Below are 11125 nucleotides of genomic sequence, written 5' to 3' on the forward strand. Positions count from 1 at the left end.
AGCTGACAGCTTGATTCAGCTAACGCTACTCAAACTAAACAGTGGAAAAAGCTACCTACATCTAAATTAAGACGTAGAAGAATAACTATTGAGTGATTATATTTTAAATGAGCACAAGTTAAGTAGAACTGACGTAACACTTGTTATATATTTTAACGTTTTTTTTTTTAAGTTTTGAGGGTCTTTTACTTGCTGTCTCAGCTAGTGGTTAGCCGAACTAGCTGTTAGCTAAACTAACGTCGTTAGCTTTCCGGTGGAGGCGAACGGACTTTCTTTATCCGTCTATGGGAACAGATCGTGCAGTGTCGTAAATCCGCGTTCATCATTATATCTGCGCATGCGCATTAATTTGACAGTAGGGCAACATTTCAAGCAATGTTGCTTCTGTAGCATCCAGTAGTAACTACCCATATGTTTGTCCTTTAGACACAGTTCATTACATTTATCAAGAAGCCTAAAATACATGCAAGTAATCACAACACCTGGTTATTACCTTGCTGGTAGGCACCACCCTTAATAAAGTCCCACTTCATAGTTCATCATGACATTTTTTTGTGACACATAAGGATGAGGTCTGAATCAAGCTTCCAGTCCTATTGTTAGTCCTGAATCTTGAATTAAAACCAAAATTCTACCCCGTCCAGTGCATCAAAGCCAGGAAACGAGAATGTTGCATCGAAGGGCGAGGGGAGGGGAGGGGAGAGCAGGGGAGGGAAGGGGTTAAACAGGTGCACACCTCACTCCCTCCATGTAATACAGTGCATAGAAGGTTTGAGTTTGTAGCTTTGTCGTGACACAAAAAAAAGCGCTTACCTTTCCCTTCCAGGCGAAAGAGCCTTCACACAGACGGACAGCCTCCTGTTGAAAGCAGAACGGGAGGTTGATGCCTCGTAAGAAGAAGAAGAAAAAAAATCTTCAGACGAGTCCATTTTTTTATTGTCTCCATTGACTCCTGGTAATAAAACGTGCAAAACAGATAATGCAAAACAGCGCGTTTATCGTGCATATCTCCTCACGGGACAAGTCAAACGTGCAGAAATAACGAAGTGGAAGTCGATAAATCGAGCACATCCACGGCGTGTGGCGGTAGGGGGGATTTTGTAAAGATGTGAGAATGCATTAGAATGCAAGAAATGGTGTGATGGCGAGAGGGACTGTTGGGAGAGACAGATCTGCATATGGAAATTAGGGTTAGCGTGGATAAAATGCTACTGAAACCGCTGCGTTGTTTTGTATTAATTTGGGCGGGACCCCTACATTGAGACCGATGTCTGTAGGTAAAGTCATGGCAGCAGGTGCTCTGGTTAAGTGCTTTATCCCTTTTATTAGCAGAAATGTGTATTTTATAGGATTTTTATCGTAATAATTGACACACTGACTAGTGTTCGTCGTGTGTGTTTCTTTTAAGGCCTATCCCAATATATTTGGTGTACATTTAAATCTTGGACTCTGTAGCGTACAACTAGGTCAGGCCGAACGTATACTTTTTGTCACATGAGGGTGCCAATAGAGCTGGCGCTGCCAGTGGTATAATAAGAAGACACTGACTTTGCTCTTTTACAAAACTCTCGAGAAATAAAGACGTTAAAACAAGAAATAGACTGTTTGACAAACGCAACAGCAACCCACCTGGAGAAATAACACGACGAAGGAAGCCCGTTGCAGTGAGTTCTCTTGTTGTGTCGTTCTAGATGACAGGACCGCGCCCACTGTGAAACTTTGGACCAATCATGGGACGCGAGCCAGTGTGCGCATGCGCAACGTTTCCGCGCGGGAGAGAATGAAAAACCCAAACAACGAATTCATGCCAACAATGTAGCGACCTAACGTTAATATCCCAACTTTGCTATACATTTAAGGAATATTACGTCACATTGGAAGCCGAAATCCAAGGTTTGTAAATGTTTCATAACATACATGTTACTGGAAGCTCTGTTGTGTTTAGTGTCCCTAGAAATAATGCTATTTTTCGGTTTACTAATCGCTAAAACTCATGTATATAGATATATTACTGAAGCAGGGCAAAGTGAGTTGCCAGAAGTTTCTTTATTAACGTTATACAAGTGAAACCTCGTAACGCTAACGCTGTAGCAATACCCGGATGCAAAGTCAGAATCAGAAATAATTGCTTATTGCATAGTCAGTCATACTTGCGAGGAATTTGCCTTGGTTGTTGGGACATACATAAATATTCAGTGTTGACCCTCCTGTTGTCCTCGGGTCAAATTTGACCTGGTTTCAAAGTTGCTAAATCAGAATAATAATAATAATGTATCCTTTATTAGTCCCACTAAGGGAAATTACAATTTACACTCTGTTGTTATTACACACATTACACACACACATATGGTTTTCTTTCAAGCAAATTGCCCCCGAAATAACATGGACGGTTCCAAAAAATGCTCTTCACGAGTGAAATGAATGATCAGTTTACTAGTTTTTATTGGATTTTGGTTGTTTTATAAAACTATAGCATTCCATAAAACAATGAAATGGTTTCTAAACAGTATCCGGTCTGTGATCATCCACTCAATTGTATCTATTTGTCAAAATAGTTCATAACATCAGCTTTAAAATAAAATAAAAAATAAAGTTTAATTTCATACAAATGGGATTTTGTGACCATGAATTATAAAATATTGTAAAATTAGCTTTAACAACTTGGTGTTGGTGGTGAATCTGGTGGTAATGAGTAAAAAAAGTACAGAAATAGTCACGGAAACCTCAAAAAAGCAAAAGAAACCTTGGAAAAAAACAACCCGGGAGGACAAGAAGTTGCGAGAAAGACAACACAAGGGTTAAACTTTAATATGAAATAAATAAACATTAAATGCGGTTAAAATAAACGTATGCATATAACTATTTAACATTAAGAAAAAAGAAGCTATGTGGATTAGTGCAGGATGTGCAACGATGTTGAGGGATACACAAAAGTTCAGGATATAATGTGCAAAGGACAGGTATATAGTCCAGGATGTAGGATGTAAGAGGCAATGTGAGTGTGGATAATAATAATAATAACAATACATTTTATTTATAATGCCCGTTACATTTCACAAGGAAATCTCAAAGGGCTACAATTAATAGGGAGTTAAAAACAGTTTCCAGAGTACAATAACAATTTACAAGCAATAACAAAACACCATAAAACTAAAATTAAAACAATAACTATTTAAAAGGCCTTTTGAAATAATAGTGTCTTTAGGCCCTTTTTAAAAATCTCCACCGTTTGTGGGACCCTCAGGGACTCTGGGAGTGCGTTCCGGAGCCGAGGGGCGACTGCCTGGAAGGCCCTGTCTCCCATCGTAGACAGTTTAGTCCTAGGTTGGAGCAGGCGATAGGTGGAGATGGAGGAGCATCTCTTCTACGCAGATTTTTTCCTCTTCCTCTCTAATTTTTTTGCTTTTAAGTAGTAATCTTTTCCCTCCAGTATGTGAAATGCTGCTACTTATGTCTGCATCTCATGCAACATGACACCTCTTGTAATCTTGTAGTGTCTCAATGCAATGCTTTTGTCATTCAAGGGGATACTGAATCTGTACCAGGAGCATGGCAGACGACTTCAGCCAATCCCTCACCCCACCAGTCTCTCCCTTCGCCGCGGACAGCCTATGTGAGCTGACTCCAGCCCGACCGCCATGCTTCTGCTGCTCTGAAACAAAGGAGGACCCCACCGGAGCACTCTCCACAGAGGGATACACTGCAAGAGGCTCCCTGAAACGGTAGAGTCCCTGTCTGTCAGTTCACCATAATCACACCAACAAGAAAAAAACAAATCACATTTTTTCCCACTTGGCAGATCAGTAGTTTTCACTGTGCCTATTTTGTGCCAGAGAAATGGCCCCAATGAAAACCGTTGACACTGACATCTGTGGAATATCCCTAGTACAGGTCATTTTTCTGGAAACACACACTGCTGTTGATTCCTTTTTTTTTTTTAAAGGTCAGTTTTTGGTGCTTTGAGCACTGCAAATGTCACCTCCATTGTAATAGGGTGGCAGCAGAAGCCTCAGCGGCAGTAAAACCTTAGTAAATGAAGTCTTAACTTACACGACTGCATCCACTGTGTAGGCTGCTGTTGCGTCTTGACCCGGCCCCGGCGGAGTATGAGACGGACACAGTGGAGCTTTTTGGTTTCCCCTGGGTAACGGAGACTGCCATGGTGGAATCAACAAAGCTACTCTTTGGCCTGTTCAGGTAAACCACAATCTAAAACATATCCCAGTTAAGTTGGCTTTTAAAATAATCTTTCTTGCTACAATCACCTAGCCTGGACATCCAGACCCAAATCCAAAAGACAAAGGATCTGGCATTGAGTAATGAAAGTCGCTGGATAACACTACGACCAATCACAACAACACACAGATTGACGTATCCAGCTCTGTACTCTTAGCTTAGCTACCAGCGGAGCTAACTGGTAGATTAAACTGTCGTCATCTGTTTAGCTCGCCTCTGGCCCGCCCCAATCAGATACACCGATGTGATTGGTGCAGCTAGGCTACAAGGGCATAGTTAATGAGCAGCATTACTCAATGCCAGAGTGACTCGCTGAGAAAATTCAAATTGTGTTCTCGTGAGATCTCTGGATTTCCAGAGTAACAACCACTGTAATCTGAAGGTAATTTTCCATGGCGGCACAAGCTTAGAAATGGATTCTTCTTAGACAAAGCTTTTTTTATTTTTTATTTAATTTTTTTTGCTTTACTGGAACTCATTTGTTTTTGAAACACTCTCCACCATTGGTCATTCACATACATGTCGCTGGTTGCTCTTTGTTGTATTTCAGACAGAAGCTTTACAGACTGGAGTCCTTGGTGGAGTCCAGCTCACATGACTTTGGTAAGATTGTGCTGTTTGGGATCCACAGTTCAGCTAATAGTCTTTATGTCAGTATTTTGTCCACAAAGCAAGCCATTATTAGCCAGATGCTTTTATGTAGTCGCATAATGTCTATAGAAGTGGAAATGTACATGTTTAGTTGTAAAATACCAAATTGCAAACAGAGGGTTTTAGCATCCATTTACATCTATAAAGGAAAGAAAAACTGAATATTGAAAATTGACTTTGCTCACTTAGACATCTCATATTATGAATTTTAAAGTGCTCTTATTATGCTCACTGGCTTTTTTCCCTTACCTTTATCATTTCATGTATCTTTTTTGTGCATGATATAGGTTTACAATGTGAAAAAGCCCAAAGTCCCCCCTCGCCAAGGGACTTACCATCTCCAACAGAAAACCCTGTTAACAAACTGCTCCAAACAGCTTTATTATAGTCCAGCCTTTACTTCCGTGACCATCGTGCGTCGCTTTGTAACATGTTATAATGCTCGGCTTGCTGCTAGCGTGGCACGCCCACATGCTCGGCTCCTGACTGGCTAGTAGTCCTCACCTATGTTCTGAGCATGTGCGACTCCCAACAAAGATGGAACAGAAGTGAGATGCCTCACTCTGTAGCTAAAATAGAGAGCTAAGACAACAATAAAAAAAGACAACATGCTGTATCATTTTATATGTGAACTGAATGAATAATAACAAAAACATATGGGTGTAATAGTTTGCTTTTCTGAAATGACCACACAAATGAATCTGCTTGGCCACTGTTCCAACAAATGAGTTTACCATTCAGAGACTGTTCAGCTAAATTCTAGTGTTGGCGCCATGCCTGGTATCTGAAACAGTGGGCATGTTTTACATAAGATTAAGAATACTGCCCACAACATCCCTCATGTGTTGTAGGTCAAGCAGGCAGCCTCCACTATGAAGCAGAGGACCTCAGGCAACAATGTGTTTCATTTCTTCAGTATGTCAAAGTCTTCGTGCACAGGTAATTCTACATATGTAATATCAACACCAGTACCATTAATTATGTTTTCATCTATATCAGGGGTGCCAATCCCGTTTTTGATCAGACTACTGAACCACTCCAGAAAGATCAGAAACATTATCTGTCTTGTCAGCTTGATGTTGGAAATCGCAACTGCTACAACAGCATTCTTAGGCCACTGTGGGGAAAAATAATAATGTTAGAGACCCGGGAAAGAGGGGTAATAATCTGCGAAAAACTCTGAATTTTTAAGATTCACGTCGAAAATCTACGGAAAAAGAGCTCTGATATTTGGAAAGTGGAATCTGAATGAATTACTTCTCTGCAATGTTCATCCAGTCATTCAGTGGACCTGATTGGACCCTTTGGCGGTCGGGTTTGGCACTCCTGATCTATGTGGTTTCAATGCTGCTTTTCCTGCATGTGTTCGTGTATTTGAACGTGCATGTCCTTTTGTATCTGTTTAGATACCTGGAACCTAACAGCTCCCTGGAAGCAGGACATTCACACCCCTTTGAGGAGCTGGAGGCTCAGCTCCCCTCCGCTCTTCTGGAGGAGCTGTTTGGCATCACATTACTCTTAGGACGACTCAAAGACCTGCCTGCCAACATTCAGAGTACCTTCACCATAACTAACCCGGGAAAGGTGTGAGCAATGCATCGGGGGTGCCTGTAAAGATGATAGGGCTTTGAAACGGCTGCAACAAAAGTGTGGATTTGCATAAATGTCATGAGGCTTACAGAGAAAAGGAAATAACATTAACTGTTAGACGGCTGACTTTTTTCATAGCACTTGCCTAAGAGTTCCCTTTACCCAGGACCTTGGTACAACATGAGGACATATTTCCAGTTGATTGTCCTGCTTGTGTACATTGAACTCTGTGCTCTGTATTTCTACGCAGATTTTTCCTCCCTCTTGGCATTTGTTACACCTTCATCTTGACATCCACTGGTCAGTCCTGGAGCTCCTTCACCTGCTTGGTCAGAAGATGCAAGGTGTGTGTCTGGTACTTGCAACTGAATTTCAAGACAGGAACTAGACACTAAAGATATTGAAATGTGATATGTGACTAGAACTGCGGGCATGCTCTTTTGATTTGCAGCCTACAGTAAGTCATATTCATGAAAGCAAGCATTTAGTCGTTTTACCTGTTCTCGTCTCCAGGTCAGGTGGTGTACGCCCACCAGTTTGTGAACCTGACGGGAGAGAACCTGACCGATACCAGTCTGTTTGAAGAGCACCTGTGCAGTCTGCTGTGTGACTTAACTGGTCTGGCCATGGGCAAATACAGCAAGGTGGGCACTGGGCAGCTGGCCACAAGTCACTAAACGTTACTGTTGAGATGGACAAGTTGTATTTCCATGTTGTTTTTTAGCCTAAAAACAGTAATTCTGGTGTATCAAATTTAATTCTTGGTTGATAGAAAATGGGGATGGGAATGGGAAGCTGCGTCTAGCAAAGACTAAATATGAATTTGGCATCTCATCTTTTCTAGGTGAGACCTACAGAGGCACTGAGCAGCCATCACTACCTTTGCTCCTGTACCAAAGAGCTGTGGGTCCAGCTCATGCACCTTCTGGAACACAGGAACAAAGTGTTGCACACACAGGTAACGCAAACACAGACATGTTCATGGTCACACAATCCTACATAGACTCTTATGTATCTACACAAAATGAGCCAATGTGTGTGTTTCTTTCTAGTCTTTCTGGAGCTACATGAACTCGTTATTGAGGCCTCTGGTTTCAGGGAAGCCAGCAGCAGAGCAGTTCAGCGGCCTCCCCGCGCACTGTAAGGACCCTCTGGGATTCACATGGTGGCTGCTCACTCATGTAGCAATCTTGGGACAGTACAGTCGCAACGGCACTGTCCATTATGAGGTAAGAGGCCGAGAGTCATTAACACCTTAAAGGTCCCATGGCATGACAATTTCACTTTCAGAGGTTTTTTAACATTAATATGAGTTCCCCCAGCCTGCCAATGGTCCCCCAGTGGCTAGAAATTATGATAGGTGTAAACCAAGCCCTGGGTATCCTGCTCTGCCTTTGAGAAGCTGAAAGCTCAGATGGGCCGATCTGGAATATTTTCCCTTATGAGGTCATAAGGGTCAAGTTTACCTCCCCTTTCCCTGCTTTGCCCGCCCAGAGAATTTGGGCCGCCCATGAGAAAGAGACACCATTTCTTTTAAACGAGCCGGTTTAAAAGCATTATGTCAAGTGGCAGTTGGTCAAGAGACTTCAAATACAGTATTAGGGGACTACTAAGGTCTATATAAAAGATACTTCAAATACAGTATTAGGGGACCACTAAGGTCTATATAAAAGAAACTTCAGATACAGTAATAGGGGACCACTAAGGTCTATATAAAAGAGACTTCAGATACAGTAATAGGGGACCACTAAGCATCCAAAAAGCACCATGCCATAGGACCTTTTAAGATGTTTTCTTTCACTATACAATGCATGTAGGTGCATCTAATTTATCCAGCCAGTGGACTGTGAAGACAAAAAAATCCTTTACAGATGTTGTAGTTTTGAAGACAATTTGCCTCTCATCCAAGAGGCTTCTGCAAGTCTAAATTTAGTCTTGAGAATTAATTTGTCTTGACACTTTAATAAAGAATGGTGCCAAAACTTGACACGTTGGGGAAATATAGGACTTTTTGAAGAAATAAGGGAGACTGATGATGCCTCTGTAGACAATGTCTACTTTAGTCTTAAAAAGGAATGCAGCTGACATACATACTTATTTTTCACCCCTTATACCCATATTTACAGTATGATTTTGATGAAAAAGCATGAATTGCGGTTTGTTCAATATTGTTTTTAAATGATACATCTTGTCGTGTCTGCAGTCACAGAAACATCTGGGGGACAATTGGACCTTTGTGGAAGAGTTGCTCAAGTTAACCTGTAACCCTAAGGTCAGCGCTGTTTCTGTTTCTACATGTAAATTTAACCTCAATGAAAATAAATACAGTCTCAGTAGTAGATTGAACCCATCTGTGTGTCTGTGTGTAATAACAGGGAGGTCTAGCAGAGGAGCAGGTCAGGATGCACGTCCACTGCTGTCTAAGTCTCTGTCTGTTGTGGGAACCAAGCACCAGTGCTGTCTCCACCCTCTGGGACTACTACAGCAAGAATCTGGTGAGCATCAACCTTCAGAAGAAACCAAAGGAAGGAAAACAAATGCTGTAGTCAATAATAGTGTAATGCAGACAATATCAATAGCTCACACTTGATATGTTGCCTGAATTATAATTATATCTTCTACAATCAAACCTACTTTAGCTTACTTTTTTGATCTTAACTCCACTAATTCAGAAATACTTTATTGATCCCCAAAGGGAAATTCTGTGTTACAGTTGCATGAATTATATAAATATCAGAGTAGAAATGTAAAAAAAGGAAATACAAGGAGTGTGGATATGCACAGTATTTACATAGTAGTGTATTAGTAAGTAGTAGCAGCTATTGTTCAGTTTAAAACTAACTAAGTGTCTTTGGGAGGAGTTCTAAAGTTTGATGGCCACAGGCAGGAATGACTTCCTGTGGCGCTCTGTGGTGCATTTTGGGAGAATGAGTCTTTCACTGACTGTGTTTGAGCAGCAAGCCATGGAGTGGGTGTGAGACATTGTCCAAGATGACACGTAGTTTGGACAGCATCCTCCTCTATTACACCACCGACAGAGAGTCCAGCTCCACTTCCACAACATCACTGGCCTTTTGGATCAGTTTGTTGAGTCTTTTAGCGTCCGCTACCCTCAGGGTAGGGTTGCTGCCCCAGCATGCAACTGCAAGCACTAGCCACCACTTACTCATAAAACATCCTCAATATTGTCCTGCAGGTGTTGAAGGACCTCATCTGTTGTTAATGTCATTTGACATGTTATGTCACATAAATTCTTTTATTTCTTGGTCTTGGATATTCGAATGGCTTTCATTCTTATCGTTTTGCTATATGTAAGAAAGTAAGGCATATTTGTTATCTGTGATCCTTAAGATTGTTATAATGAGTTACATCATATTTGTTGCTCTTTTACAACACACTTCCAAATCTTTGTAATGTCGTTGAAAAGGTTGCTTCACAGTTATTGGTCATGCAGCGCATATTTCTTATAAGTTATTACCGAGGCCTGTACAGTAATGTAATGCGTTATTTTCTGTCCCTCCGCCCCAGAGTGCTACATTCACTGTACCCTGGCTCGGGATGTCTGGCATGGGCACTTTGTGCAAGACGCCCCTGGCTCTGTCGGAGCAGGCTCGCAGCTGCTGCTCCCCTTCTCCCCTCCACTCTCCAGGACACAACCAGCTCTACCGCTCAGCCAACTCCTTCCACATCTTCCTCCGAGTGCTGGCCCTGTGCCTCACCCAGGACAGGCCTGGTGGAGTCCCACAGAGACAAATCAAAGGAAGGTAAGTACGGACAGAAGGCTTTGTAGTTCTCGCTCCTTCACAATCACTTCATATACAGCATATATTGTATAGTTTGAAGGAAGAGATCAGATAAAAAGGGAAAACATGGATTAGAGGCTGTGAAAAATGATTACTAATCAGGACTAGGCGTTGTAGCATTCCCCTTTTCCCATGATCCTCTAATGTATGATGTGTTTAATGTGCTGTTTGAATTTGTGCGTGTGCGTGCGTGTGTATAGGTGCATAATTGCATGAATACACAAACACCATGTGTGTTTGCTTACTATCACGTATTTCAGTCTTGTTTGTGTGCGTGCCAGGTGCACTGCAGTCTCCCAGTGCGTCTTTGATATTTACTCAGGCCCCCCAGTTGAGCAGGTGTCTCAGGAGTCAACCACCTGCTCTTCAGCACAAACCAGAGCCAAGAAGCTTCCTACAGATGCACAACACACACACACACTCACAGACTGCACTTGCTCCCTAGAGCAGTGACATTGTGATGAGTGTAAGAGGCCATTGGATGAAGGGAGAGTGTCTTTTGTGAAGGAAAGTAAGAAAGAAGAGAGGAAGGATCACAAGCTAATGTGCACATCAGAACTGAGCGCTGGACCATCCTATATCCAAGGCCGGCTGGGTGCCAGAGAGAGGCAGCCGTAGATAAATCCGCCTTAATGACTTCCCTCTGTCTGGAATGTGCTCAGTAGCACTGCAGACATGGGGTCTAATTAGCTAACGAGCGTGGCGGTTAATTCGCCTTAACGAAGCTGTGTTGGTTTCCAACACGGATAGAGAGTGGAGCTTGGGTGGTGGGGAGATGTGGGCGGTAGGCAGTCTGGCAACAGCCAGACTGTGCTGGGACAGGTCCAGATATCTCCCCCCCCCCC

General features: G+C 42.3%; 2 protein-coding genes across 2 annotated transcripts in view; one reads left to right on the forward strand and one right to left on the reverse strand.

Annotated features, from left to right (window-relative positions):
* LOC117945770 (furin-like protease kpc-1) overlaps positions 1 to 1747 on the reverse strand; it is a 209638-nt gene extending 207891 nt beyond the window's left edge. Inside the window, 1 exon segment of the mRNA XM_034873469.1 lies at positions 1630 to 1747. Coding sequence (XP_034729360.1) covers positions 1630 to 1732 — 103 coding nt within the window. The 5' untranslated portion in view covers positions 1733 to 1747.
* The window catches only part of mms22l (MMS22-like, DNA repair protein), a 24502-nt gene continuing 15077 nt past the window's right edge, over positions 1701 to 11125 (forward strand). Inside the window, exons 1-13 of the mRNA XM_034874019.1 lie at positions 1701 to 1893; positions 3525 to 3722; positions 4072 to 4197; positions 4787 to 4839; positions 5739 to 5826; positions 6294 to 6471; positions 6728 to 6821; positions 6991 to 7121; positions 7322 to 7435; positions 7530 to 7706; positions 8681 to 8749; positions 8853 to 8972; positions 10006 to 10241. Coding sequence (XP_034729910.1) covers positions 3550 to 3722; positions 4072 to 4197; positions 4787 to 4839; positions 5739 to 5826; positions 6294 to 6471; positions 6728 to 6821; positions 6991 to 7121; positions 7322 to 7435; positions 7530 to 7706; positions 8681 to 8749; positions 8853 to 8972; positions 10006 to 10241 — 1559 coding nt within the window. The 5' untranslated portion in view covers positions 1701 to 1893; positions 3525 to 3549. The remainder of the gene's footprint in view (positions 1894 to 3524; positions 3723 to 4071; positions 4198 to 4786; positions 4840 to 5738; positions 5827 to 6293; positions 6472 to 6727; positions 6822 to 6990; positions 7122 to 7321; positions 7436 to 7529; positions 7707 to 8680; positions 8750 to 8852; positions 8973 to 10005; positions 10242 to 11125) is intronic.

Source organism: Etheostoma cragini, chromosome 6, assembly GCF_013103735.1.
Source record: "Etheostoma cragini isolate CJK2018 chromosome 6, CSU_Ecrag_1.0, whole genome shotgun sequence".
Lineage (NCBI taxonomy): Eukaryota > Metazoa > Chordata > Actinopteri > Perciformes > Percidae > Etheostoma > Etheostoma cragini.